This window comes from Phymastichus coffea, unplaced genomic scaffold (assembly GCF_024137745.1).
Source record: "Phymastichus coffea isolate CEN01 unplaced genomic scaffold, Cenicafe_Pcof_1.1 PCOF00189, whole genome shotgun sequence".
Classification (NCBI taxonomy): domain Eukaryota; kingdom Metazoa; phylum Arthropoda; class Insecta; order Hymenoptera; family Eulophidae; genus Phymastichus; species Phymastichus coffea.
This window is the reverse complement of record NW_026707000.1, coordinates 246,010-273,289: the sequence shown is the minus strand read 5'-3', so window position 1 is coordinate 273,289 and position 27,280 is coordinate 246,010. Positions and strand designations below refer to the sequence as shown.

The window sequence follows — 27,280 nt, the reverse complement described above, 5'->3', positions numbered from 1 at the left end:
GCCTTTATCGGCTTCTATTCTTACTGATAAGAGCATTGTTTTCTTTTCAAACGCTGTGTGTATAGCTGATTGCAAAGATTCGTTTTGTGAACAAGCTTCGCTGCTATGATGATGGTTGTGCGAAGATCTTTTGCTAAAACAGATGCAAAAGTGATGGATTTTACGTTTTCTTTGCAAACACGCTGCAAGCACTTGTAAAAATAAATTGCGAATTATTTTGGAATCCGAATTTTTTGTCAATCAAGCCAAAAGATATAAAATTGGAGGTTCATTTTGTACATTGCGTTGGCAGCAAATTCGAACCGCAGAATTTAATCGTCGCAAATGTTTGACGAAAGACTTTTGTTGATGTTACAGGAGAGCCCATCTCAGAAACTGCCTGGAAAAGCTGAAAGTGCTGGTGCCTCTAGGTCCAGAAACGTCAAGGCACACCACGCTCGGCCTTCTGACTAAGGCTAAGCGTTTTATCAAGGTAAATCTCGAATATTATACGTCTAGCTCGCAAGCTCCATTGAATCTCGACGAATCTCGTCAATGTCGTGATCTCGATAGCGTCGAGTCCGAATTTAAATTTGATAGGTTCGCACATGTGCGCGCACAAGGTCCCATCTCTCTGCCATTGAAAATAAAGAAATAAAAAGAAAAAAGATTTTTTGCAATAAAGCGTACTGTTATTCGCATTTCTTTGAATGCGTCTGTATCCGTGGTCGCGCTGTGCTGGTGAATCGAGAAGGATTTGTCCATTTAATTCCGCACATCGTCGATGCTACCGGTTCTCTCGCTCGCTCTTTTGTGTGTCTCGAATAAATCATTCCTACTCTTTCCGTTCTTTTCTTTGTACATCATTTATGTGGACGAATTCATTTCTGAATTATTCACGGTTAAAACCTTCATTACAGCTGCTAAAGCTGGTAACACTCTGCGTGGGATGGTTTTTGTCTATCCTCAAACGTCAATTTGAGAAGGATTTGTTATTTTTTGATCGCGTACGGTCGGTTGCCACGGCAACTCTGTATATTAAAGATTAGGAAATCGAGAAAAAGTTGGGGGCAAGGCGGAGTGCAAAAAGGGAGAAAGGATGAAGAGCGCGGAAGTTGGGTGTGTGTGTGAAAAGAGATAAGAAACGAGCGCGCGAGCCGATAAAAAGCTGGAGATAAGTTGTAGAATCATTCAATTACTTAGAGTTTTCGCTGAAACTACCTCGGAAATTACTTTTACATATTCTTAGATGCACTCACTCCAATAGCTACCTCTTCGCTTTTTCTGCTCCTTGCCGAGTTAGAGAATCGTACTGCATCTCTCTTGCTGAAGCGAACAGGAGTATTTTAAAGCTTTTCGCCTTTCAACGAATTGAAATCACTTGACTCATCTTCGAATTTTTTTTACCTCGCGCACGTACGTAGCACGCGCACAAAAGAGAAGAGTGCTAAAGTCCATTAACACCATCCGTTGAAAAGAAAAAAGAAAAGGAAGGGAAAAAAAGAGATCATGGCAGATACAACCTGCATATTTCATGCCGCTTCCGCGAAGAGGAGGAAGGTTCGAGGGACCACTGGAAAGCGACTAATTAGCTGCGAGAGAGAGAGAGAGAGAGAGCTACGCCGGAAGAGATGTGCCCTTGTATTTCTTCCGCGGACGAAAGAATTGTGGGAGATCCTCGTGTCAAATGCGACTATCTTGTAAATCCTCCAAATCTACATTCTTTTTTTCAAGTCGCTCAAGTTGTTCCTTCTCGCGCCCTTTAAATGCGTTCTATATATATCCCACTCTTATTTCTACCTCGGGCGCGCCAAGTGAAAAATGTACGGGGCGTTTTTCTTCGGCTCCCTCAGCTTTTCAATCTTCGTAGCTGCTTTATTTTTTCTTTTCCCCAATTTGCGCGCAAAAGCTACGGTAGCGCGGCGGATTCCGCGATATAGCGCACTTTGGACGTTGTAGGCCGACGCTGTAATTGGATGTAAGCCACTGAAACATTAAGATCTCCATTAGGTGATAAGTTGAATCCTTAAGAGGGTGCAAGGGCGAGGATGGTAATTGGATGAGTTTTGATCGAGCTTTGAAGCCCTGATCTTGAATAATGTCGTCCTTGGTCGCTTGATGATCGATGCAGGTTGATGTGAAATTTCGAAGCAACGAGTTAATTATCGGGTGGCGGTTCTGAAATTGCGGCGTGCGCAATCGAACTGGAAGCGTTGGACCAACGAGGTGTTAAGGATTGTCGAAAAAGGCACTGGTTTGGAAAGGCGAGCGGCGAGACAGTCCGCATACAGAGCAGAGGAGAGTCCCCGCAGTCATATATTTTTAACGAGCGTCGTCGCGTTCGTTGTCCAGCAGCGACGACGGTGCCGGAACTAGAGGTTTTGACCGGCTAGGCAATAAACAACATTAAGTATTGCTTTTATAGTCGCGGGGAGTCCTCTCGGATCGCAAATAAACTCACCGCGACGACGCACAAAGACCCCTGGGGTCCCGTGCCTCTCGCTCTCCCCACTCTCTAGTTCTGCATTTGCTTGACTCGCGCGCGCTCCAAAGACAGAGTTATCGTTGCATCCTCCGTCATCCGTTCAACTTTCATGAGCGCCCACGTCTCGCGCTTAAGCAGGCCACGGCGGCCGCGCAAAGAATGGCCGAAAGACGTCTTGACAATTGACGCGCGACGAACGCGCCGCCCGCCGTGCAACGCTCATCACTTTGGCGCTCGCAATCTTTCAAAAATTTTGCCTCCTCGTCGCGCTCCCGAAAATGAAATTCCGCTGAAGCGCGAGGAAGCTTCGCGCCGAGCTGCCTCTCCGACGCGCCCGCTCGCTTTTGTATCCCGCGCGCCCAGCGTTTCTTCACTTTGCTTCTTCCGTCGAGAGAAAAAAAGTAATCGCAACTACCGCGCAATATTCATTACCTAATGCACCACACGCCGTGCCCCCTCCTCCTCTCGCGGCCTGATGCGCCGAAAGCTTTCTATTGTTGCTTCTCTCGCTCCTTCCATGCTTTTAATCAACGATGCGCGCCGGGCAAGAAGATTTCATTCCAAGATGAATGTAGAGAAATACGAGGCTGACGTGAATCGAAATTGATTGCGTGCGCGTGTTCGTTCAATGGACTATTTTCCATTTACGGCTTATATTATACTGATCGTCTTTTATAGCTTCGTGCCGGAATCAATTCGCTCGACAGGCTCCGCGCAGGATTTAGATCTAACGCTCGCGCTCGCGTCAATGTGTGCCGACTGCATTTCTGGATTCGGGACGCCGGAGACCCAATTCTAGGAAAACAAGGAAAGAGCGCGCGATGGATTATGCGTCTTTGCCGCCTCTCAGCCGTGCGAGCGAGTCGTCGCGCTCTTTGACTGCCTGCCTCGGCTTCGCGACGCCGCGGCACCAGAAGTAAGCCGAGACTTTGAGGGAGTGAGAGGCGTTACGCGAGGCAATGCTAAAAACGAAAGCTAAACCGATTTGCGCCGGCTGCGCGCGCGTGTCGTGGTTTCGTCGCGGCGCCCGCCAGGAGCTTCCGAGAGTTCGGCGATTCCGCGACCACGACTCGACCAATTAGTTTGCCGCGCGCTCTCTCTCTCTCTCGCCAACTCGAAGCAACAAGCAACTTTTAGGTCAATTCAGCATTGAGCAAAGCGCCCGCTTTCCCGCAAGCCGTATACACTCTCTCTCTCTCTCTTGCGTGCTCAGTCTCTTCGTCTTAATTGCCGTGTTTACAATTGCGGATTGCGCGGACGTGGGAACGCGTCTGCGAATGTTTTTTTATCCAGCCGACTAATTGGCAAGAGATCGCGGTGCTCGCGCGCCAGGCCGCGGGGATGGTGTGTAGCCTGCAGCGCGTTATTGATAAAGCGTCCCGCGGGGAGGGGGGAGGCTTGTCAATACTGCGGCCCGCGGCGGCGTGAACGCGTCGACGCGCGCGCGCAACTCTCTTTGTTCGCCTCGCTGTGACCGTCTTTGGGCGTGACGTAATCTGCTCTCGTCGCGCGAGCATGACGTGGTAGCGCGACGCGTGCGCGCTGCTGCCCTCCAGCAGCCGCGCGCATTTGTCACGGCTGTCGGCGCGATTTGACCTGTCCTCATCGCTGATTTCAGGGAAAACGAAGAAAATGCCGCGTGATATTTCGCTTCGGGTGGCCGACGGTCGGAGCGCCGGAATCCTCGCCGCGCTCGGATGACCATTCAAATATGCAAAAGCTCGGCGTACCGGAAGAGGGAGAGTAGGTCAAAGCTCGTCGTTCGATTTAACGAGGGAGACGTTTCACGACGACTCGCTAGCGGTAACGTTAAGCCTCGAGTTGCCGGTTCTTCGTCCGGGAAAAGTACCACGCGGTTCTTTTCGGATTTGCGTTGCCCAGAAAATATGAGCCCTGTTGGTCTCGGAAGATCGAGCTTGAATGTCTGCCATCTTGGCCTCGGCAATGCGAGGCTTTGTGCGCGATGTGCCTTTCCGAAAAAGCTATTGCTTGCCTTGGCGGGGCCAGTCTGCAGTTAAGCGAACCTGTCAAATGATCGGACGATCAGGGAGCGCAGTCGCAGTCGACTTAGCTTTTCAGGTTTTCATTCGCGTAACACTTCCGCAAATTACGTTCAATCGGAGCCAAGCGAAAGCCCAATATTCACGCGGCCGAGTGTCGCGCATATTCTGCCAATTTTTCGCGAAGAACTAAAAATAGTTGAGGCAACGTTGCTTTCGAAAAGGTAGATGCACTGTAAAGCGAAGGGTTAAGGTCGATCGATAAGCCGAGGCGCGCCGAAGTTGATACTTTCGATTAAGCTCTGCTGCCCGGCCGAGAGAGAAAGAGAGCATGACGGGAGATAGGAAATGGAGAAACGGCAGAGAGAAAGTGGCGCGAGGTAGACTGGCATTTACGGATGATATGACGTTAGGTAGCGGCAGCGGGGAGAAATTGTTAGATAAACGCTGCTGCCGGCTTTTCGAGCGAGAGGACAAGTAAATGGACGACGGGCTTTTTAAGAAACGAACGCCGAGCGGCGTAGCAGTTTGCGATTTTTCTCCTCGATACGTATGGCGCAAGAAAAAAAAAAAAAAAAAAAAACAGAAAGAAAAAGGCGAACAAGTTTTTTCTGCTCGAGGCAGAGCCTAGGGCTTAACTTTTAGTATCGACGCAGGCAAACTTTACGACTAAGGACTCTGAGAGTCGCTCGGTTTAATACCCTTATCTACGTTGTAAACTCATATCGCAGCGACTACCGCCGAGTCCCTCAGCCCAGCGCAGCTTCTTAACGAGTCGTCACTTCTCTGGCTTCCTCGTCACACTTCCACTCCTTTCTGTCCTTTTGTTTGGCACGTCGCATCTTTGATCGCCGAGCGCGCACTCGGTGACGGCGAAAACTCCGTGTCAAAAGATATACATTGCCCGCATCGATTCCAAATTAGCAACTTTCTGCGATACAGTAAATTCCATCCGAAGTATTTTAGCGGCGACCGGCCGCGGAGAAGAAATCGACTCGTACGGCTCTTTCTCTCGACTCACCGTGCCAACAATTGGCTCTCGTCGTCCTCGTTGACGGCCTATCTCGATCGTTTCAACTTTGTGTGAGCTCTGTCTCTCTCTCTCTCTCTCTCTCTCTCTCTCTCTCTCTCTCTCTCTCTCTCTCTCTCGAGGAGAAGAAGAAGAAGAAGAAGAAGAAGAAGAAGAAGAAGAAAGTCGTGTTCGATTTATCAAAGATAAGGCGCGCCAAGAGATCATACCCGAGCCATATTTTCGCCAAAGCGATATTTTTATGAGAGAAGGAGGGGGATATTTATGTGGGTTAGCGCTGTGGCATTGTTGCGCGTGTGTGTCCCTTCCTTTTTTATGCGTCGTCAGCGCTTTTTGCCCGCGCGGCTTGACTTTCTTATCTCTGTTTACGGTTAAACACAAGTGCATGTTGTTGTGAACTATGGCCTGGAAAGATAAATGCGGCGGCGAGGCGAGGGAATGGTTTAATTAAGAATTTATGAAATATGTATGTACTTTTGTCTTATACGATGCTTATTGCACTACAGAATTATTATTCTTTGCTATCTGATTGACCACCGCACTCCTCTTGGACACTGAAAAATTATTGAACGTCACTGTTCTCGTCTTCATCAACACACCGGGAATTTTTCGTTGTATCACGTTTCTCATTTGCAGTGAAAATATTTTTTAAGATTAGCGCAACTGTCATAGCTTAAAAAGCGAATGTCTTGTTTCGACGCTAGTTTTTCATTGGACAGCACGCTGTTCTCATTTCTAATGAGCCTTCGTGAACGAAGATCTCTCGTTCTAAGGTTTTTTTCTTCTCTTGGTGCATAGTTCAGTGAAAATATACAAGCTTGAAAGCCCAGCATCGCGGTATCCTAATGCAAGTCCCCTTTGAGAGTTGTCTTTTCTCTCTCGCTTTGACCGAGTGAATTGGCGCTGAAATGACACGTTACCGTTGCGCGTGTAAGCCACACGCATGTCCCTTTGAAAAAGCAGCATATAGAGCTGCGTTGCGCGCGAAAACCCGTTAATGTTACCGGAAGACACACAGACCCAGACTTAAATTTCGAGTCATAGCGACAAATGAAGACTCGACTGGAAACTCAATTAGTACGAGGACGAGGTGACTGCCGCGCAACGCCGCGTCCGCGTAATTAGTGCGTTTGTAGCCCTCTCTAATCTCTATTTTTTCGCTTAAATTCCTAAAAATCCGCCTCGCCACCGATCAGAGGCGCCGCCTCTCTTCTATTTGGTCTGGCGCGCGCGCTCCTCCAACTTTTTAAGCGCGGTTTTGGCTCTTTAATTCTGTACCGCTCGCCTAAGCGACCATACTTTTCTCTCTTTGTCCGGGCCGATCCCGTGTACTTTCTCTCTTCGTTTTTTTACCTTATTTAGAGTAATTTCCTCTGTTAACTTTTGCGCTGGCGTACAAAAGTTTCGAGCGCGTGGAATGCCCGTAAAGTAGAGCTTTTTTGGGACGGCAGGAGGGTTGCGGACTAGTCGCTACTCACGAGACAAATTGCCAATGAGGATGGGATAAAGTGTGTAAGCTCTTCGTTTTTTCTTTCTAAAAATTCAAAATGTTTAGCGAATTTTGTTTTTTTGTTTTTTTGTTTTTTTTTTCTAACGACGGGATACCAAGTTTGAAGTTCTTTAAAAAACGTAATATCGCAGCATCGGAAACGTTATAACTCTCTCATCAAAGGCAGAATCTCGTATAAAAAGTGGGCGTGCCATTGCAAGGACACTTTGTTGCGTCATGCAGCTTGTTCCTCAAGGCATATTGCACCGGAGTTTGAAAAAGGATATGAGAGACGCTTCTGAAAATTGCATTTGGGAAAAGGGAGTAAGCCACTCTACAGAAAATTGTGCACCTCCTTCCGGCAGACAAATACTCGGCGTGTGTTTGAAGACCACGTGTTTTAACAGGGTTGCCATTTCACTGGAGTTGGCGGCCGAAAAAGCTTTGCGATCGAAAAGAGTTCGACAAAGTTCTTTCTGCCGCCGACAAGACGTCGATCGATCAAGTCTTATCGCGCCGCCCAACACTTCGGCGCAATCGCGCTTGATGCATTTGGCGGGGAACAAATAGATTGGCGCGCTGAATATGATCGCTCGGTCGTTTCGCCGAAATGCACGTGGGTCGAGAGTGTGCGGATCGCATTTGCAGAACGCGATGGCTTCCCTCGCGAGCTGCAGGAATAATTGAGTGCAATAATGGTGTGCGAAGGGGAAAAGAGATTCGTTTGGCTTGACACAAAACGTACATTAGCGCTCGAACGTCCACCAGAGTATTAAAAATATCCACCTATATGAAATTCTTCGGGCACACTCCTATGTAACCCTTTTTCACTATAATAGTTTGCGCACACGCGACGCGTAATTTTCCAAGCGGACGTAATTCCGTTTGCTTCGTAAAGTTCAAACGAGCGCTCGCTTGCTCTTTCGTGCTTTTTTCGATGGAGAAGCCAAGCGAAACCAGCGACGAGTGCATCGCGCACCTCCTACGTTAACAATGTTCGAAGGTCGAGTTACCGAGTCGTTTGCTTTTAGGACGAGCTTGCGTGAGCGATGAAAATTCATTACTTAAAACGATGAGTTTTCAAGGTTGCTCCTGGTGCAAATGTAATTCAGAAAAACTTTCGCTTTTACAATCTAACACCAAAAGTGTTTTTAAAATAAAAGAGGTCCTTTGTTTCTCATTTGTAGCTGAGCTTATAATACTTTAGTAATTCACTTCGTCCAGTCGAATGATACTTACTTAAAAAGCTATTGAAAATAGTTTTAATTTTTTTTAATACAGAAAACGCCACAATATGAGAACTTAAAAGTGCTTTAAAAAATGCTGCCAAATATTTCATCTTTCTCAACTCCCTATAGAATCATCCCGATTACGATCGGAGGAGAATTTCAGTTTCATCGCCTCGCCCGTCAAATAAACTCACATCAAGCCGTATATATGCGTATTTGCATGTGGCGTACAAAAAAATATGCTTTCCAATGTGCCGGCCGGAGCGCCTATTTCTGCATTTGCCTGTTTACATCTACTCTGCGCTCAAGCAAGAACGCAGATCGAGAAAACTCTCTTCGAAGGATCTCGGAACATGTAGAAAAAAAAACAAAAGAAAGAAGTTTAATCAGCTCGAAGAAATTTCCTCTCTCTGGCATCGCGGCGCGGCGGTCGAATAATTGAATTGGGAATGGAGTTTCCGCGTCGCGTGTCTGCGTATATTTGTTTTCGGTCGAATATTCCTTTCGGCATGCGTTGCGCGTTTCGAAAAAAAGGAAAATAAAATTTGCTCGTGCACGCGCGAGAGAGGAATTTTTTTTGTTTTAACGAACAAAGTTGAAAAAAAGGAAAACCATCTAGATCGGAGCTTCAAAAGAAAAAAGAAAGTTTGTTGTTAACGTTCGGTTACAGGAATCGATTCGCAGGCTCGCAACTTTTTAGGAATTTCCTCTTCACTTGGCTGCATTCGAGCCACATATATGACGGAAAGAGTTTTACATGCCGAGATTGCAAATACAAAGTTGTGCTGCGCTCGGCAATGAACTAAAGTCTGGACAAGGATAAACGATCGCAGCTCCAATCTGATTTCCTGTTGACGAGAGCGCATAAATTTTGCCTCGTCGTTCGCGCGCAATTACAGAGCCGATTGGCAAATAAAAATGTATATCGGGCTGCATTAAAGCGAGACAATCGTCGTGTTCTCATTGTCTCTTCTGTCAGGTCGGCGTTACGAAATGGTTCGCCAAGCGACACAAAGGAAACCAATTATCGGTCCTCCCTCCCAGCAATTACCGATCAAAGTCCGAGAGAATACGCCCGGCAGGCGTCGGGTTCAGCGCTCTTTCTTGCGCGTCGCGGCGAGCTCTCCGCGCCGTCGGGCCCAGCCGAGCGGAACTGCGAGCGGGACGAGCGCGGCGCGGGCGAAAGCGCAGTCGGCCGACGGCAGAGTGACTAAAGAGAGGCGCGCTGTTCTGTTGCAGAGCCTGGAGGAGCGCGACAGGAAGCACTCGACGCAAAAGGAGCAGCTGTCGCGGGAGCAGAGGTTCCTGAGGCGCAGGCTCGAGCAGCTGACGGGCGGCCACCACGCGCACCACCACGGCGGCCACGGCCTGAGCATGAGCGCGCCCACGGGCAGTTGCCACGCGAGCCAGGTCGTGAGCGCCTCGACGGCGGCGCTGCTCTCCAAGAGGCGCAGCGTGTCCGAGTGCTCGGTCGGCACGGCCTCGTCCACCGGCAGCTCCAGGAACTCCGACAGGGGCACTGCGGGCAGTCCCTCCGTCTCGGAATCCGGTAAGTCTGGCAAGCTCCCGGCGCTGACTAGGCGCGGACCGATAAACGAGCGACCGCGCGGGAGCGCCCGGAGGGCCACTTGGCGAAAGTCAGCTCGCCGGCGCTGCGGGCAAACTGCTCCAGCAAGCCGCGCGCTCTTATCGTCACGCCGCCCGGCCATAACGGCAAACTTTGCGACGGCGCCCTCTCGCTCCTCCTCCGGGCTTATGATCCGGGCTGGCCGCGCACGTTTTCTCCTCGCTGCCTTCTTTGCGCCTCCAAATTGACCGGCTTGCTCGGCGGACAACGGGCTCTGACGAGCCGCGCTCCTCCCAGATAAACATCGGCCGGAGTCGCAGCGCAATATTTGGAAAGCTCGAAAGCTCGGAAGCTCGGTGCGCAGGGGCGGAAGGCGCGATCGATCGCGCGAGCGCCTCTATCTCTGCGCGTTAGTATTACACCCGTTCCGGTGCTAAGGCTAAATCGCTGCGGGAGCGGCGAGGGGGGCGCGTGACGCGGAGGAAGTCGATCGAGACTCAATCGAGTGAGATACCAATCTGGGCAGAAGCCGATGATGTCGCCTGCCTGCGTTCGAGGCGAAAATTCAAATTCCCCACGATTCCGCCTTATCCCCTGCCTATACAACCAGCCGCACCAGCCGACCCCCTTCGATATTCCGCTCTCCCTTTTCTGCGCCTTATCCTCCTCTGTCCTCGTCGCCGATGCTGCCTGCCTGCTTGCGTATTTTGTTTGTCCCGATCGCCCGTCGATTTGCATTTGTCGACGCGGCCGAGAGAGTTGATTGAAAGAAAAAGCGCCGAGAACGCGAGACGCCCGGCACGACCTCTATCACGCCACTCCGGCGTGCTCCTACTCCCGTTCAATTCTCGCGTGCGCGCGGCTCGCAGATCGATAAATAGCCGTCGTGGTCGCTCGGCTTTTATCGCATAATTACCAATCTAGGAAAGGATTGCCGTCGGCCCGCAAGGCTAAAGCTCGCGCCAACTGACTCGACGGTTTTTGCCGTAATTCCGCAGGCGTGACGCGCTAAAAACATCAGCGTTTTTCCTGGCGACCTCGCGCTCGCGCGGCAAAATGAAAAAAACCAACAGCAAAAAAATAAAAGACAAAACAAAAAGACAACTGCTCCCCGATAAAACGGCCAACGGATTACGTGTCCGGCAAAGTCGCAGTCTCTCTTCGTATCGCGCCGCGATCTCATTTCTTTTGACAATGGCCGCTGCGCGCACGCGATAAACTCGCGTGACGCTATAAAAGAAACAACAATGACGGTGCAAGGTAAACAATGGCTGCTTGGCTCTTTTATTTTTTTCATTCAAAGACAATGAGAAGATTCATTGAACGGGAGTAAACAAACGTCGTGGAATTTTCGAGGCTTGTAATTTCTGTTTGTACTACGATTAGGATGTATTCGCTGCGTTATTAGCACGCTCTATGCGCGCTCGTCGTACCTCCTGCTCGTTGCCAGCCTGCGCCTGGCGCAAATTCAAGTTCTCTAAGCAAACGATAGGAACAACGCGACGAATGCAGCCTATAATGCACTGATCACGCGTATTGTTAAATTGCAAGTACTTTGGGCATCAAGAGTTTTGAGTGAATCTCGAAAAATATCCGAAGTAGCTAAAAAGCCTTTTAATGTTTCGCTAAAGCGCATTCGGAAAGAGGAGAGCGGTATTGCATCGAAATCATTAATACTTCAGAGACCTTTGGTTCAATTTTTTTCGATCACACCCTGCCGGTCGCTATAATGAAAGCCCGGAAAAAAAAGAGAGCGATGACTCAAAGTGCACTCTGCGACCGTAACATTAAATAATAACACGCGGGAGGACAGCTGCGTCACGCAAGCCTTCGCAATTGCATTACGTGCAGCGACGCGTTTGCTTTTTCACGCGCGACGACGGCTATTTGAAAAGTTGTCGCCCGCGCTTTAATTTACTTCGCTCTCTTTGTCGATGGAAAGTTCATGATAATTTTGCAATTATACTGCGCTCGAGAGCATACGAAAAAAAGTGCCCGCGTCAGCAGTCTTATTTTTGGCCTCGAAAAGCGAAAAATTGTCGCAAACCGTACGAGCGTGAGTTGGCTTACGGGTCGTGAGCGTAAACGTCGCGTGCGATCCCACGGGAAATCGAATACGAATTAGAGCGCGTAATCGAGAGACAAGCGAGGGTGGCGTTGTTCGCGAAAGCCGAGAGAGACAGACAGCGACAGCAGAGGCGAGTTTATCGTTATGATAGGAGGGGGTAGAGCTCTACGATGTGGCACTTGGTCGTCATCGTTGTGCCTGCAAAACCCGCGAGTTCATTGTTATTATTTTGACAATTGAACACTCCAGACCTTCTTGTTAGCGTGTTAATCATAATGAACGCTCGCGCAAACTTTGCCACGACAAGCTTTATACCGTGGACACGCTCGGCCTCGCCTTGCTGGAGTTGGCTCTCGAACGAGCAAAATTATGATTTAATTGACAATCGCCCGCGGCGAGCTGCTTTATGCATCCTCGAAAATGCTATTCGGAGGGATAGATATCGGCTCGAAATTCCGCAAAGCAACGAATCCTTTCAGGCGATGTATATAGCCCAAAGCTCGCGCATGGCACACGTTGCACGCGCTCGATCGGCCAAACGAATCGCCGTAGGAGAGGCGGGAGAGAGACGGGGGGTACCAGCGAGTGCAAGCTCAATTCGGACCTGTACCTATTTGCTCGTCCACGGTTCATTTCTTTAATTGCATTCTGTCTTTGTTTCAATGAATAGTCGCTCGGCGAGATTTAAATTGGAGCGCGCACATAGAGAGAGAGATAGAGAGAATGAGGGGGGGGGGGGCGATAATGGAACATTAATTGAATTGATGGATGCTCGCGGTTATTGCAAAAAGAGCGGCGGGAAAATTGCAGCTGTTTGAATAAAACAAGAAAGGGGGCGAAATAAGCTAGGGAGCAGTGCCGAGGCAGTGTCCAGCATTTCCGGATGGACGCTCGTTCTAAGGCGGCAGCGGCGGCATTTCTGCCATTCCAGCCACACAGAGGGGTCTTTCTCTCACTGCATGCAATTGCGGCGCCGAACCCGACGAACTTGGAATGCCGGCAATCCTCGCCGAAAAGTGCGCGTTCCTCTCAACTGGAAATTACAATTGAATTGTTCGGCAACTAAACCAATGTGTGTGTGCGCGCGCGTACTCGCAATCGTCGGGTTGGATTATAAAGTCATTAGACGATTGGCTGGGTAGAATCGTCGGACCGCAGACTAGAGAGAGAGAGAGAGAGAGAGAGAGAGAGAGAGAGAGAGAGAGAGAGCTGAGCTTCCGGCACTGATTCCACTTCGTAATGAAGAGCCTTAGCCTTTGTTTCGCCCGGTTGCTGCGAGGATTGTCTCTACTATGCTCAGACAGCTGGCATTGATTTTCTATAGCTGAATTTTGCTGATATCGGACTAGCCAATGTTTTTTTATATTTGCGGCAGTTGATCAAGTTTCAGCAACGAAGACCTATTACATTATAAATGCTTGCGAAGCACAGTGCGGCAATCCGAAAAGGAAATGGTAAAAAATTCATACGATCCTCTGTAAAATAAGACGAGTAGACGTAAAGTACAATTGAACGTTATTAAATTTGCCAACACATCTCACAATGCATCTCACTCGGCAAAGTGCTCGTATGCCATCTCATCGATTCTTCGTCAAAATCAAAATAGCTCCGTTGCCAAAGTTTCCGGTAGTAAGAACCATCTTAGTCGGGCGCACGTCAAAAAACCAACAGTCAATTACTCGCGATCGTTTCGGAGCGAAGCGAAGAAAGAAAAGTAGGTGGTTGCTGCGGGAGAACATAGCCCGCGGGATAAAAGAACGTCTCGCATGTGTAGGCAGCGAACAAGAAGAAGTTTGACGTAGCGCCAAAGTTCGGATGATAAAGCCTGCCGCCCGCGGGAAAGTTTTCGTCGGTATAAAATAATTTGGCGTGCGTGCGCCGAGAGGTAATTCGAGGTTTATGCCCGAGGCTGTATATCTCGACGACGCGAGCCCACGGGAGGAGAGGGGAGGGGCGCGCTGGAGGCCAACTTTCGCTCGCGCTGTCAGTTCGTCTTAGATGCCGCCGCGCATGATTGCGTGCATTATGAAATTATTACCCGCGCAAAACGCAATCGCGCAGTCTCGCCGCTCGAACTTGATTCGGAAATATCTTGACACAACTCGCTGCTCCAACTTGCCGCCGCGTCGCGCGAGTCTGTTTTCCGCGCTTTCTTTTCCGTCGCTATTGTTGTACCAGCCGCGCCCTGATTCTTTTCTACAGCCCCCGCGGCGCCGTTGCCGTGCAATTAGTTTTCCGTGGAATTTCCTTCTCTCCGCCGACGCACTCGATACGTGCAAATGAAAAGTGTTGCACGGCGGGTCAGCGAGCAGGTGTTGCCTGATTCGGCAGCTTTCCAAAGTAGACGTCTTTAGGGTGCCTGAGAAAAAGGCATATGTAACGGCGTGCACGAGCAAGGCATTAGAATCCTTGGAGAATTTCCGATCAAGTCGTATTGGAGAGGAAGAGCGAGGAGGGCAGGGTATAAGCTCAGTCAGCCCTGCCAGCACTTAATTAAGTCGCTAACGAGGGCCCGACACGAGGACTCTATCTCCCTCTCTCTCTCCGGCTGGCTCGCTTGCGAGGAAAGGCGACCTGGCGACCTTATCAACGCGAAGCACTTACACGCCCGACCGAGTATCCGCCTCAGTGACAGACACACTCTCACGCGCGCCGCGGAGCTTTGAGTTGGGAGCTTCCTAATTGAGCTGCGAGCGGCTATCGCGCGTGCTAGAGCAAATCTCTTCTCTATGCAACAGCCTCAAAGTAACGTATCGACAATTCCTGGAAACGAGTCTAGCGATGGGATTAGAAAGCTTCTTTTATCGGCTCAGCAGTGTCGTGTGCCCGTAACAATACAACGGAAGAGAAAAGCGTGCACGAGACAAATTCGCTTAGTCACAGAGATACCAACTGATCATGTTAGAAGGGGCAGCGGCTATTTTAAGCGTGAATTTTCGGCATTTTGTCGTACCGATGGAAACCATTGAAAACACGCGCGCTCGCGATCGAAGCCTTAGCGAGACGAGCGGGTAGTTTGTCGTCTGTTTTTACCACGCCTTATCTTTTCGCTTACAACGTTAGGCTTCTGCGTCCGATTTATCCGTGCGACTTCGATCAAGGCTCGCGTTTAGGGCCCGTGCCAAGGGAGGAAAGAAGAGAAAAAATAAAATGCCAATTTGCTATGCTCGCCGGAAATTTGCATTTCGCAAGGCTGGCCGATTAAATCGTGGCGAAAAGTGGCGCACAACCCTTGCCAGCCGGGGCGAGATTTCTCGGGCACTCTCTTCTTCCTTAGCCGTGCTGATTAAGGAAACCCGGGAAGGGACTGCGAATTCCCGCAATATTGCGTCGACTCAGCGCTAAAACTCACTCTAGCGAAGTCGCAGTGCCAGAATAAAAATTAATTGAATATCGCGACGTGCGCGAAAAAGCTTCTCGTAAAAAAGGCAACGATCGCTTGGGCGCGCGTGCGCGGTTACCAGTCGGCTTTTGGCTCTTGAACGAGGACTGTATTTGTTTTACAAAGTCGCGTCTCGCTGGAGAGAGAGAAAGAGAGAGAGAGAGAGAGAGAATGAGTTGGCCATTACTTATGAATAATATGAGAGGGACTCCTACGCTTTTGTTCGGACTTTCCGCTTTGTCGGCGCTTTTTCGCTCTCTCAGCGCAAGTCGCTGAAAATACTGGCGTTCCGCATTGTTGCTGTCGTCAAGCTCTTTATTATTTCTCGGTTTCGATGAAAATTCGACCTACAAAACGACACATGGAGATTTACCGCGGCCGATTGCAATAACTCGTACGAAATGCATAAATCACTATATATATCCTCAAGAGACTCGTTAGCCCATTGATCACCGTAAAATATGCTCCAATTACTAAAAAGAAGGAAAGGCAAGAAAAGAAAAAGCGTCGATCGATAAGCTACTTCTCTGACTGGCAAACACAAAAAATAATTTCCCCCTGCCTCCTCTCCTTCGACGTTTCTGCTTCATCAATAATTTATGTTTTCCGGGGGTGCTAAGAAGAAAGTGTCTTCTTTCGGTCGGGGAAAATTGACGGGGAAACTCATTACAAATACAGTCCTTGCCTCTGACCAGGCTACGTTTCTTTTTGCTCTGCCAACGAAAGATTGCTGCCCGGCATCTCAAGTGCAGCAGCATAGAAATGTGCGCGAGTATAAGGGATCGTCGACGTCTCGGTATTATTTTCAATTTTCCCTCGGAAAAAGAGCCCTAATCCGGCAATACGTATTCCGTCCGGAAGAAGAAGAAAAAAAATCCCTCGCCGACTCTTGATTAGAACGCGCGTGGCTCCTCTTCGCTGCGAAGAGAGGAGGAAAAATAAGGAGAAGAGTGGCCGCACGTCCTCGTGATTGTATTAGCGCGAGTTTCAAGATCTTTCTTTCTCCTCTATCAATTTATTTTGTAACTACCGCATTTCCACTTTTTCGTCGAACGATGTTCTCTCGTAGCGAATTAATTGCTTGAAGTTTAATTAAAACCCCGTGTTCGGCGAAGAGAGTGGATAAAAAAAAGAAAAAAGAGAGCAAGAAAGAAGGAAGAAGCGGCGTTGTAGCACACGCGAATGAAACGAAAGGTATACACACGGAAAGAGCGCGAAAGGCTATAATTAAATTAACTCTCGAAGCTGCACGTTTCTCTCTCTTTCTCTCTCTCTCTCTCTCTCTCTCTCTCCACACACACGCTAGCAGTGGCAGCAACAATAAGCCGCTCGCTCTCTGCAAATTCCAGCCAACAACTCGGAGGCGCTCACTTCCGCGACGTGACTTCGTGCCTGCGAAGAATACCCAATTAAACTTCGCTGGCTGAAGTAGTGAAGCGGCCGCATACTCTTGTAGTTTTGCAAAAAATAGCGCTTCTGAAACCTACCGTGCCTCTGTGGACGCCGTCCTAGAGTGGATTCCACACATTCCTCTTTCGCACGGCCCGCAAAAAAATACCCCCGAGGCAAAAAAAACACTGTGACGACGAATGACGATGACAATGACGAGACGAGAGAAGATTCTTCAACGCCAAAATTTCACGCAAATTTTTTGCTTTGGTTTTCTTTTTTTTTTTTTTTCAAAGTTCGACTGAATTTGTTTTCAGCTTTCGTCAAAATGAAGTGTCATCGTCGAGCAATAGACTCTGACAGGCGTCGAAATAAATCGTTTGTCGCTGGGAATGTCAATTTGACTGTAGAAATTGAGCGAATCGCCATGAAATGCAATATTACAGTTTGAATTGAATTGAGTGCATTCGAAATAGAAGTTGTCAGGTCCGTTAAGGACATTCAATGGTTAACGTAAGCTGTCTTCAGTTGTCATAAATGAACTAATCAGAAGAAAGCGTTGGAAAATACGTGAACGCAAATGATCGTTAGGAATGAGAGGAGTGGACGAAAGCAAGTATATGCAAAAACTTGAAGAGTGGCGGCAAAGAGCCAGAGCGAAAGCTCGCGACGAGTGTAAAATTATCAAAAGGCAAAAGGGACAGACAAGTAGAGCGCCAAAGAGATGAACAATGCGAGAAGGAGCGATATTATCAAGATATACAAACTTAGCGGAAGCCACGACTGGAAGGAAAAAGCAGAGTAGAGACACGAGGCAAAAAGGCGACGAGGGAGTCTGGCCGAGCTACATCCCCGCAGGAATTAAGTTTTAAGGCGCCGCCAAGATTTATCGCCTCTTCCTTTATACTTCGTTACCTTGGCTCGCCCCCCAAAATATACGTATATTTCACGCTCTCTTTCTCTCTCTTCCAAGGAACCGCCGAATCCTTCCAAGCTAGTTTGATTGTTTTAAATCCGCTTGTTTTTGGTTTGCTGATTCGGTGGCTTTTAGCCCCAAAGTATACCTAAGACTTCTTTCTTCTTTCGTATTTCACCAGATGAAAGATATAGAGAAACTTCTGGCCGTCCAACAATTATTCCCTCTTCTGAAGATGCGTCTTCAGAGTAAGCTTGGAACATCTAGTCGTTAAATACCTCAGCCATGAAAGTTTTTATCCACATAGAAGGGGAAATATTAAGTTGACGAAATAGCTCGGACGCCCATTTATGTTGAACCGACTTCTCCGTCAGCAATAGTAAACATTTCCCTTGTTATATTTTTGCAAGAATTTCATCTTTTAGTAATGGGCAAGTCAGAGTGTGACTTGTATTTTGTTCAGAAAACGAGATATAACGATCGAGCGACAGACGAATATTCAAACTGGAAAACAGGTTTAGGGTAAAAAATGAGTGACTGTGACGTTTGATGCGGGCGCTCACAGATCCGAAATTCCCCGGACATTATATTTGAAGATGAAACCAGCATAGGGAAAGGGATGGGGGGAGAAATAGGCGCTTGAAACGTTATCAATTTTGTATTGCACAGAGAGAGAGACAATCGTCGAGCGAGAGCCATCGATAATTCAGTCGTGTATTGTCGGGGCAAACAGAGCGCTCAGAACTTCGGATCAGTTTAGATGAATAAATCAATGTGCAAATCTCAGGATTATCTCTTTTATTTTTTTTATATGTGTATTTATTTATTTATTATTTTTGGATTGTTTCTCGTGTTTGATGTAACGGAAAACGTGCCAGTGCGAATATGTAATCCTCTTTGGCGCGGTGAATGGATATAAACAAAGAATTAAGCACTTGTTGATTTAACGTTCAATTTATGAGATTAGATTAATATGTATACGCGAAAGAGAAATAGTGGAAATTATTGATATATATTTGTATGGCCGAACCTATTGAGCATATGCGCGCTTGACAATGGGGAAATGAATTATTGAGCCAAAAAGCATGGTCTATTTCGAATTTTATTGGATTTCACCGAATAAAAAGTAATTAAGATAATTAATTTCGATTCTTTTTGTTTTCTGTTTCAGGTGAGTACTTTATTTATAACTCAACACTACTACATTCAACTCTACGTAAGTAAAATTGTAATAATAATTTTTCAAAAGAAAAACGAAAAATTTCGCTTTCTATTCAATTTATGGTGTTAAGAATACACTTTAAAGAGTGTGACTTATAAAAAAAAGAAGATTGCCAACCTACATTGTCATAAGTAGACACGCATTAGTCAAGCCGCTACAGCGGTGGTTGCAAGGAAAGCGGGCGAGAATTTATCGCTTGTCCTCTGCTGCTTCTCTCTGCTAGATTTTTATCTCGTGAAATCTTTCGGGTAGTAGTGCTGCTGCGCGTGTGTATGTGCTTGGGCGTATGCGCAATCGAGTCGAGAGTGAAAGAAAGAAAGAGAGGGAAAGAGAGAGAGAGAAATGCCGCCAGACGATGACGACACAGCTGTCAAGCATCGAACGGCACGACAGGAATGCCGAATACGTGCTGATTTTCCCTCTCGGCTCTTTATTGATCTCCTTTTATGTACGTCAAAAGAATTCTTTTGACGGATTTTATTATATACGTGAAAATTACTAATAGAGCAACGTTATACGAGCGACATCGCTAAATTCACGAAATGAGGAATATATCTAAAATTGTATGGTGTTCCTGTATGGAGAAAAGGTAAACCTACGCCATACTATTCTATTTTTGTCTTTTCTTCAGTATACCTTGTCTAGCGCTATCTCACTTTCTTTTTTCCTCTCAATACCATACTATTTACGTTCTTATGTTTTCTTTTTTATGTATCTAACTGACTGTTCATTCGTACAAATTCATTCTTACTTTTTTCATGTCGCGTACGATAATATTTTTTTAACCTTGTTATATCACTGCCTTCGTGTCATGCATATAGTTTTCACTTATAGAAATTGTAATATTGAAAACGTGTATTTAATGTAAGATTTATCCTTACAACATATAAATAAATCTCACTGCTGTCAACAAAATATACATTCAGGTGTGTCAGAACTAGAGAAAAAAAGTTGGCAAAGGTGAGCCTTCCCGGTTAAAAAAAATGAAAGCTCTGGTGGAAAAGAAAGAACGGGAAAAGACACGAGAGAGTGAACGGAAGGGTAGGAAAAGCCATGGGCGTCGTATCGACGAACCATCGGGCCGAGAATAAGTAGTGGCAAGAGTGGAAAAGCAAGAGAGGACAAATAAACGAACGAACGCGTGGTTTGCGTCCCGCAGGGTTCGGATTTAACTCGTTTTCCCGAGTGTGTGTGCGCGAGCGGAAACTCGCCGCTGTTATAGCGACGTATTCGTTTGCGCCTGGCCTCCCGGGGATACGACGATGTGAGCTCGCCAACCGAGAGCAAGAGAGATGAAGGAAAACAACGAGAAAGATAAGTAACGAGGATGACGACGATGCGTTCAATGGAAATTTTACTTGCGCGCGCGCGCGCGCGCGTGTGTGTGTGTACTACTCTACTGACAATTTTTGCTCTCGACTGTCTGTCTATTTTATCTGTGGATGAGCCCCAGTGCATTCATGTGTGTACTTGACAGAGATTCGGCGTGTATATAATGTTAATTAAAAGTTCCTACTCGTCTCTCTTGCGGTTCGCGAATAAAATCCGACTTATTTCAACTGACAATAATTCAATTTTATTCAAATACCATATAACCATTGTGGAATTTAATTCTGACATGTCGAAATTAATACAGAATAACATTAAATTGACATTTCCCATGATTCACCTCGTCGATGCATTCGTTCGGTCGGTTCGATAATACGTGCACATATCGCTAATTAAGTAATTGCATTGTGCGCACGGGACATTATGAAATCGATACGGCTGAATAAATAAATGCAACGCGAGCGTGTTATCGTATAACGTTTATGAAAACCTGTAATTCGCATAAAATAAGCACGCGCACGTACGTCGAACAATCTAACTGACGAGCAGAGCATGAGCTCTTTGTCAGCGAGGGAGAGACATTCGAGTCACGGATACGATGATGGAAAACTGAAATAGCCAGAGTGAGAGGGGGAGGGGGCTCGAACAACGTAGCTTCGTTGCACGCCCAGCCAGTTGGAATTGCAACTGGCGGACGAGAAAATAGGAAATGGATATAGTATATACACTGTAGTGTATAGATCGTCTCGCTGTTCACGAGTGAGACTAATAAAGATGCTATTTGATGGCATCACGGCAGTAAAAGCCCAAAGCGATCAGTGTAAAATTTATACAGACGAAAGGGAAAAGAGCGTATGGATATGTGGCGTGAATTTGAGTGCGACAGGTGCAGCGCGTTCGTGCGCTAGTCTTCATTGAAAATAACGAGCGCGAGATTATGTTTTTTTTGGTTGCGCGAAGAAGGAAAAAGTAAGGAAGGCTGAGCGCGATTAAACGATATGGGAAGTTATACTGGTGGATTAGGTGGAAACGAGGCTTGCGGATTTAGTGCTAGTGCTAGGCGAGCGGGAGGAATAATGGGTGTTTTATAAGAGCTTCTTTCAATTAAAGGTGATAAAGAGCTTCCATAATCTTAGGTTCTTCAAGTGAGTATGTTTTCGCGATGGAAGTTATAGACGAAAAATATCAATGAAGGTAAGGAAGCGTCGAGGCGAGTTTATTGGAAAAAATTGGAGTAAAGTTGTCGAGAGATAGAACTTGGGAGCAATAACGCTTCCTGCGTGAGAGAAGAGCGGAGTACTCGAAATAACCCAGCGGCGTCTCGTTGAAAGGATGGGATTCGTGGAATAGAGATACGAGAATCGTTCGGACGCGATACCCTCGGTCTTCTCTCTCTGGAGCTGTTTGTCAATAGCAAGCTTCCCCGAATCATTCAGCGCTTCGACGGAGCGAGAGTAATTTGGCGGCGACAAGCGAATGAGCTTTGCAAACGAAATCAAAATTAACTGCTGGTCGCTTGATCAGCTATAGGGCAAAAAGCAAAGAATCGAGGGCTGTCGACGTCAGACGCGAATTGAAGCATTTCAGAGAGAATGCTAACTGAACTAAGTAGAATTCGTTCGCTCGCGGATGTCCGTTTCTTATTCCGAGGCGCTGACACCCTCTCCGAGCTCCGAGACAAATCCTATCTCTCTCGATCGCGACTATACCTTCGCTTCCAGACCAAATGGCCCCTGAGATCTTTCTTTTCTTACGATCACTACCTTTTCTTCTGCAAAGCGTCGCCTCGACGTGCGTTACAAACTGAATTCTCTCTCTCTCTCTCTCTCTCTCTCTCTCTTTCTCGGATATGCAAATCTACCGAGAAAAATGAAAAATATGTCGATGACAACGATTTTAATGCAGCTTCGCGTCGACGCTGCAAGCTTTTTACGCGCAACATACACATACGCAAACAGCTCGCAAGGTTCCGCTTTTGATTAAAATTCAAATGCACTTCGGGACGATAAATATTTATCCGCGTTGTACGCTTTCGCCTCGCCAGACTCTCTCTCTCTCTCTCTCCCTCTCTCTCTCTCCCTCTCTCCCTCTCTCTCTCTCCCTCTCTCTCTCCCTCTCTCTCTCTTACGGGATACGGAAAACCTATTGCATGCGATATACGTGAAGTATTGCAAATTGGAAAAGATATTTCCTGCTTGGTATAAACGACTTGGAGAAAAAAAGAATAATAAGGATGCAATTTGCGTCGCAAGCCAGAACTAATCTAATCCTTAAGCTACTCTCTTCGCGCCGAGCGGCGGCGCTAGGAATCAAAGCGCCGTTCGAACCTCAGCTTTGGCGCAAACTTTCGCGCAAGATCGGCTCTCTCGTAATTACACTGATCTAGCCGGAGCACGCGGATGACCCAGAAAGTTTCGGCCCTCGAGTTGCTTTGCACCCCCTGCGGGCGGGCGAGCTGCCCCAAGAAGCCTCAGCCTGTCCGCATAGATGCCATCTGGGTTAACTCGGTTGGCGCCTCATTTTTATGCCGAGAAAACGCCAAGTTTTTTTTCAATATAATTCGATTTGGCATCGAGCACTAGCGGCATCGCGACAGCGAGATACAGTGTGCGCGAGTGCGCAAGTGCGCAAGTGCGCGAGAGAGCAGGATATAGTCAGCGCTAAAGAATCCACTCACTGGACCATAAAGTGTTCCGGCGCTAAAGTTCCTTCCTGCCGTCGTGGCGGAACTCAATCGTCGAGTCTCAGAAGCCGTCGTCCTTCAATCTCTTTCTCCCTTTGAATTTCTAAGATGACGCCGTCGACCAGCAAGTGAACGCGCCCGCGGAATGGTATAATTGAAAAGTTGCCTTTCCGCCAAGGCTACTCTATAATCCCGCCCTACCCTTTTCTTGTTATCGCTATTGTTATGCTAATGCAGTTTTAACTCACTTTTCCACTTAGACGTACTCTCCTTCCAACGTTATTTTTTCAACCGACAGTTTTTCATCTTCTGCGATACAGCTTTCGATTTTACAAGCAAATTTATTTACTCACTTGGCAGTAGGGGATTTTGCGATAATCGACGTTTGTAGTGCGCTATCTTTTCAATCGGTTATATTTAGATGAAAGCATGGCTAATTACACGGGAAATTAGATGTGCAACTTCATTGAACTTACTGGCAGCATGCTGATCGCAGGCGGATATTACGCGAGCAAGATTGAACGTAGATTGCGAACGAGGCGTGAATTGTGCGGCTTGAAATTAAACTAAAAGCTAATGAGTATTATGTACCGAGATTGAAGAAAATTCGCAATGGGGTGTGTATATTTTGATCGCGCGTTTCAATTGGGATTTAATCAAGAAAATGCTAGTGTATACACAGGCTAGAGAGAGCGAGAGAGACAAAGGACGCTGTGGTTAATCGAGGGTATAAATGAAGCACAAGCCAAGCAAAGGAACCTCAGACGGGAGATTGGCCTTGAGAGGGGTTGAACGCGTGTAATATCGATTAGATCGTATATAGCTCAGGTATGAACCAAAAACAGACCATCAGTCGACGATGAAAATACTCTACGGAAATTCCTATTTTTTTCCCTTCGACAGAGACAAAGGATACTATGTTTTTGTCCAAGCGGACTTCCAATTAAGCGATCTTTCTATGTTTCATATATAGATACTCGACTTCTGCTAATTAGAGCGTGATCGCCTCGAAAAAAAAAGAACAGAAGGAACTTGTTCGCGCTAATGAATTTTCTGGGGTAAAAAGCTGCAACGAGGCGAGCTTAATCAGTGTCACTTCTAATTCTACCGTGTGTCGTCGATTTTTTCACCAGTGATCCGCGCCCGAGTCGTTAGCCTACTTTCATTTCTTTCTTTTGTGTCGATTGCTAAACAGTTGCTATTCCATCGATGTTTTAAAAAACTTTCCCTGTGAATATTTTACAACGAGGAGCAGAGAGACAGACAGACAGACAGACAGACAGAGAAAAGCTCTCATCGTTAAAAATGTAAGTGCGTGTGTGCGTATGTGTGTGTGTGTGTGAAAGAGAACTTAATGGCCGTCGTATTTCTCGAGGAGTGTAGAAGCGAAAGAAAAGTTTCGAGCGATCGCGCGCGCAGCAATTTGGAGCGTTGCGAGTGTGACTCATTAACTTGCTCGCGCTCTATAACTCTTTGTGCGTAGATTGTCTATTACGCGCGATTAACTCGCTGCGCGAGAAATTGGCGCGAGAGACGAGCTTTACGAGTCGCGAATGCTTTTTTGCTCGTTTCGCAGATTTTTATTCCCGAGATATTATCGATGAAGTTGTTTACTCTCCGGTTCAGGAATTTACATTGATTTGTTTGGCTGATTGAAAAAGTTTTTCCATTTCGCACCCGCCAACTTTCGTTTGGCTTTTCGTTACGCCTGTAACGTCGGAGCTTTTTATTTTTTTGATTCCAGGATGTACTATAAAAGAAATCTATAACCATGCTTTTAATTATTCACACTTCATTGAACTAGGTTATGAAAGTCTTACAACTAGTTCAATGCACACAGAGTCATTACAGAGAATCAAAAAACCACTTGATCTGCAAAGTAATGGCCCATAAAAAAAAAATATTATCATATCTCATAACGGTACTTGTCTTTGATGGATTTTTACGCGTGTAAAGTAATTTCATAGTCGTAATAATCTTTATGCAAAGGAAGAGCAGTATATGTAGTCGTCGCAAAATATCAGCGTTAAAAGCGATAGCAACATCACGGTTATTTTCTTTCACTAATTAAAAGCAGCAGGAGAGAGAGAGAGAGAGAGAGAGAGAGAGAGAGAGAGAGAGAGAGAGAGAGAGAGAGAGAGAGAGAGAGAGAGAGAGAGAGAGAAGAATCAAGCTCCGATTAAACCGTAGAGTACATGATTAGAAGGATTGCCTCGATAAAGTCGTGCGGTACGCGCTGTGGCATGAGCAACATTAACGCAGACTACTGAGTTGTTCTTACTACTGCTGCTTTAGATTTTAGAACAGGAGACTTGTAAGGAGAGATTGTAGAATGTCATTGTTGACGCTTAATTAAAATTTCGTGAAAGTCGAAATTAGCCGAAGTGCAAATCAGAGCGAAGAACAAATTTTCGATGCGTTTATACGGGGTAGCCTAGCCCAGCTCACATATGAAAAGACTTTATCCGTTAGCGAGAGCGCAAGCTATTAAAGTATAACGGCTCGTAGTAAGCCATTGAAAGTTATTGCTAATTAGCCATGAAACGCATGACGCTTAAACTTTTGCCTGGTAATCAAAAGCAGCTTCCGAAAGTTTCATGGTTGCTGCAACATGCTCTGTTAGTCTTTGAGAGATATAATGTGATACGACTTTATTTAATCATTGGAGTATGACACTGTGTGGTTGTAAGAGTGATACAACGTAATGCAAAGTGGCGTAACAGAATAAGACAAGACGAATGCGTAGAGAGAGGAACAGGGAGAGAAAGAAGACACGGGGAATTAGGAAACGCGCTTCGGCTACTCTCACTCGAAATATATAGGAACAATTAGTGGCTCTGGCCGTTTACTTAACTGCGGTGCCTTCTCGCCTAGACCTCTACAAAGGAGAAACTAACTCGAAATGCCTACGTTTTCGGACTTTGGAGAGGTTTTCGAGTGTAGAGAGAGAGAGAGAGAGCCTATAGTACTGCAGGTTACTGGTTAAGCGTTTGTATCTCCACTATGCCGCTTTAGTTTCTGAATGGACTGCAATTGTTGCGGTTTAGAGTTAAGTAAGCTTCGTGCTGCTACTGCGTAATTGCTTGTACCTACTCCCTCGCTCTTTGCTATTACCATGTGTGCCGTGCCTATTTTTGTATTATCGAGGCAATTCCAGACCAACGGATTTTTGAAAAGGCCGTCAATGTTTTTTCGGTTTGTCGCGCGAAAAACAGCGCGACGAGAAGAAATAAAGTCGAATTTCGGGACCGGGAGCGAACAAAAACAAGGGCGGAAAAGCACACGGTGCACGCAAAACGACGAAGAAAAGCAAAGCAAAAGAATCCACAGCAGCGTCCTTTCGCAGCGAGCACTTTTAATCACTTTGTTCTCTCCTGTAATGTTTTTTTGGCGCGCATGGGCATAACAATGCGGCGGCGGCGTTCACGAAATTACAAAAAACAACGCCCTTCTATTCGCGAGGAAAAACAATCAAGGCTTCTACATAGCCGCTACAACGTCAGATGTGCACACGATCGATTGTCGGACTGACTCTCTCGTCTGTTGTTATTTTTTGGCAGACATACTATTACTGCGTTGCAGGAAAATTTGCAATTTTGGTTTGGTGAAATTTCGCCCAAGTAGTCAACTGGTTCAGCGGTTTTATTTCTGTAATAAGATAACGTGCTGTAAAAGTCATTTTCTTTAATTCATCCAAAAAGTCTAGCCATTAAACTTAGAGAGGGAATGTACATTTCTTCGAGTACACTTTGCGAAATTCTTGACGTTAATCTCCGCGAGCTTTCGAAGTTCTACGGTAATGGTTTTCACGCTCCGGCGCGCTGACTCGCTTGGTACATCCCACTTCTCTGCCACCAGCATCATCGATAATATTCCTAGTTATTTCGACTCTGCGCTTGCACAGAGCAACACTTAGTTCCATTTGATCTCGTACGCGAGAAAAAGAAGTATGAGGATCTGGTGAAAAGCACAGCTGGTGAAATTATATGCGGAACGCGTCTTCATCTCCCCGATGGCCGGTATTGACTCGCGACTTCTTTGCTGCTACTGGCGTTTCTCGATTTCGAAAGAAGTAGCGAGGTCACGTATAAGGTATATGCGCGCGTATCCGCAAGATTCGCGCGTTCTCCCGCGGGAGCTTTACGGGGAGAGAAAGTATTTGCTCTGGATATCGAATACGCGCGCGAGCAATAGATGGTTGAGAGAGAGAGAGAGAGAGAGAGAGAGAGAGAGAGAGAGAGAGAGAGAAATGGATACGCGCGAGAGAGACTTCTTTATACTAGCTTTTTTCGTTCGCGTAACTCGAATGAGCTTTGGGCGTTCCAAAAGGGGATTTGTAAATAAATTTGTCTCGCTCCGACTGCATACGGTTGAGAGCCTAGCGACCCTTTGTCGCGCGATAGCTTGCAACACTGATAAAGCATTTTTTTATTCCGCCATTTTGTTTGTTATGATCCCGCGCGTCTTTGCCGAGTTGACTCGATTGCTTCCTGCTGGACCATTGTTCATCTT

At 46.7% G+C, this 27,280-nt stretch overlaps 1 protein-coding gene across 1 annotated transcript in view; it reads left to right on the top strand.

Moving 5' to 3' along the window:
• LOC131673654 (max-interacting protein 1-like) overlaps positions 1-27,280 on the top strand; it is a gene marked incomplete at its 5' end in the record, with an annotated part of 85,922 nt that overhangs the window by 6,187 nt on the left and 52,455 nt on the right. Inside the window, 2 exons of the mRNA XM_058951818.1 lie at positions 358-472; positions 9,452-9,761. Of these exons, the coding sequence (XP_058807801.1) occupies positions 358-472; positions 9,452-9,761 (425 nt within the window). The remainder of the gene's footprint in view (positions 1-357; positions 473-9,451; positions 9,762-27,280) is intronic.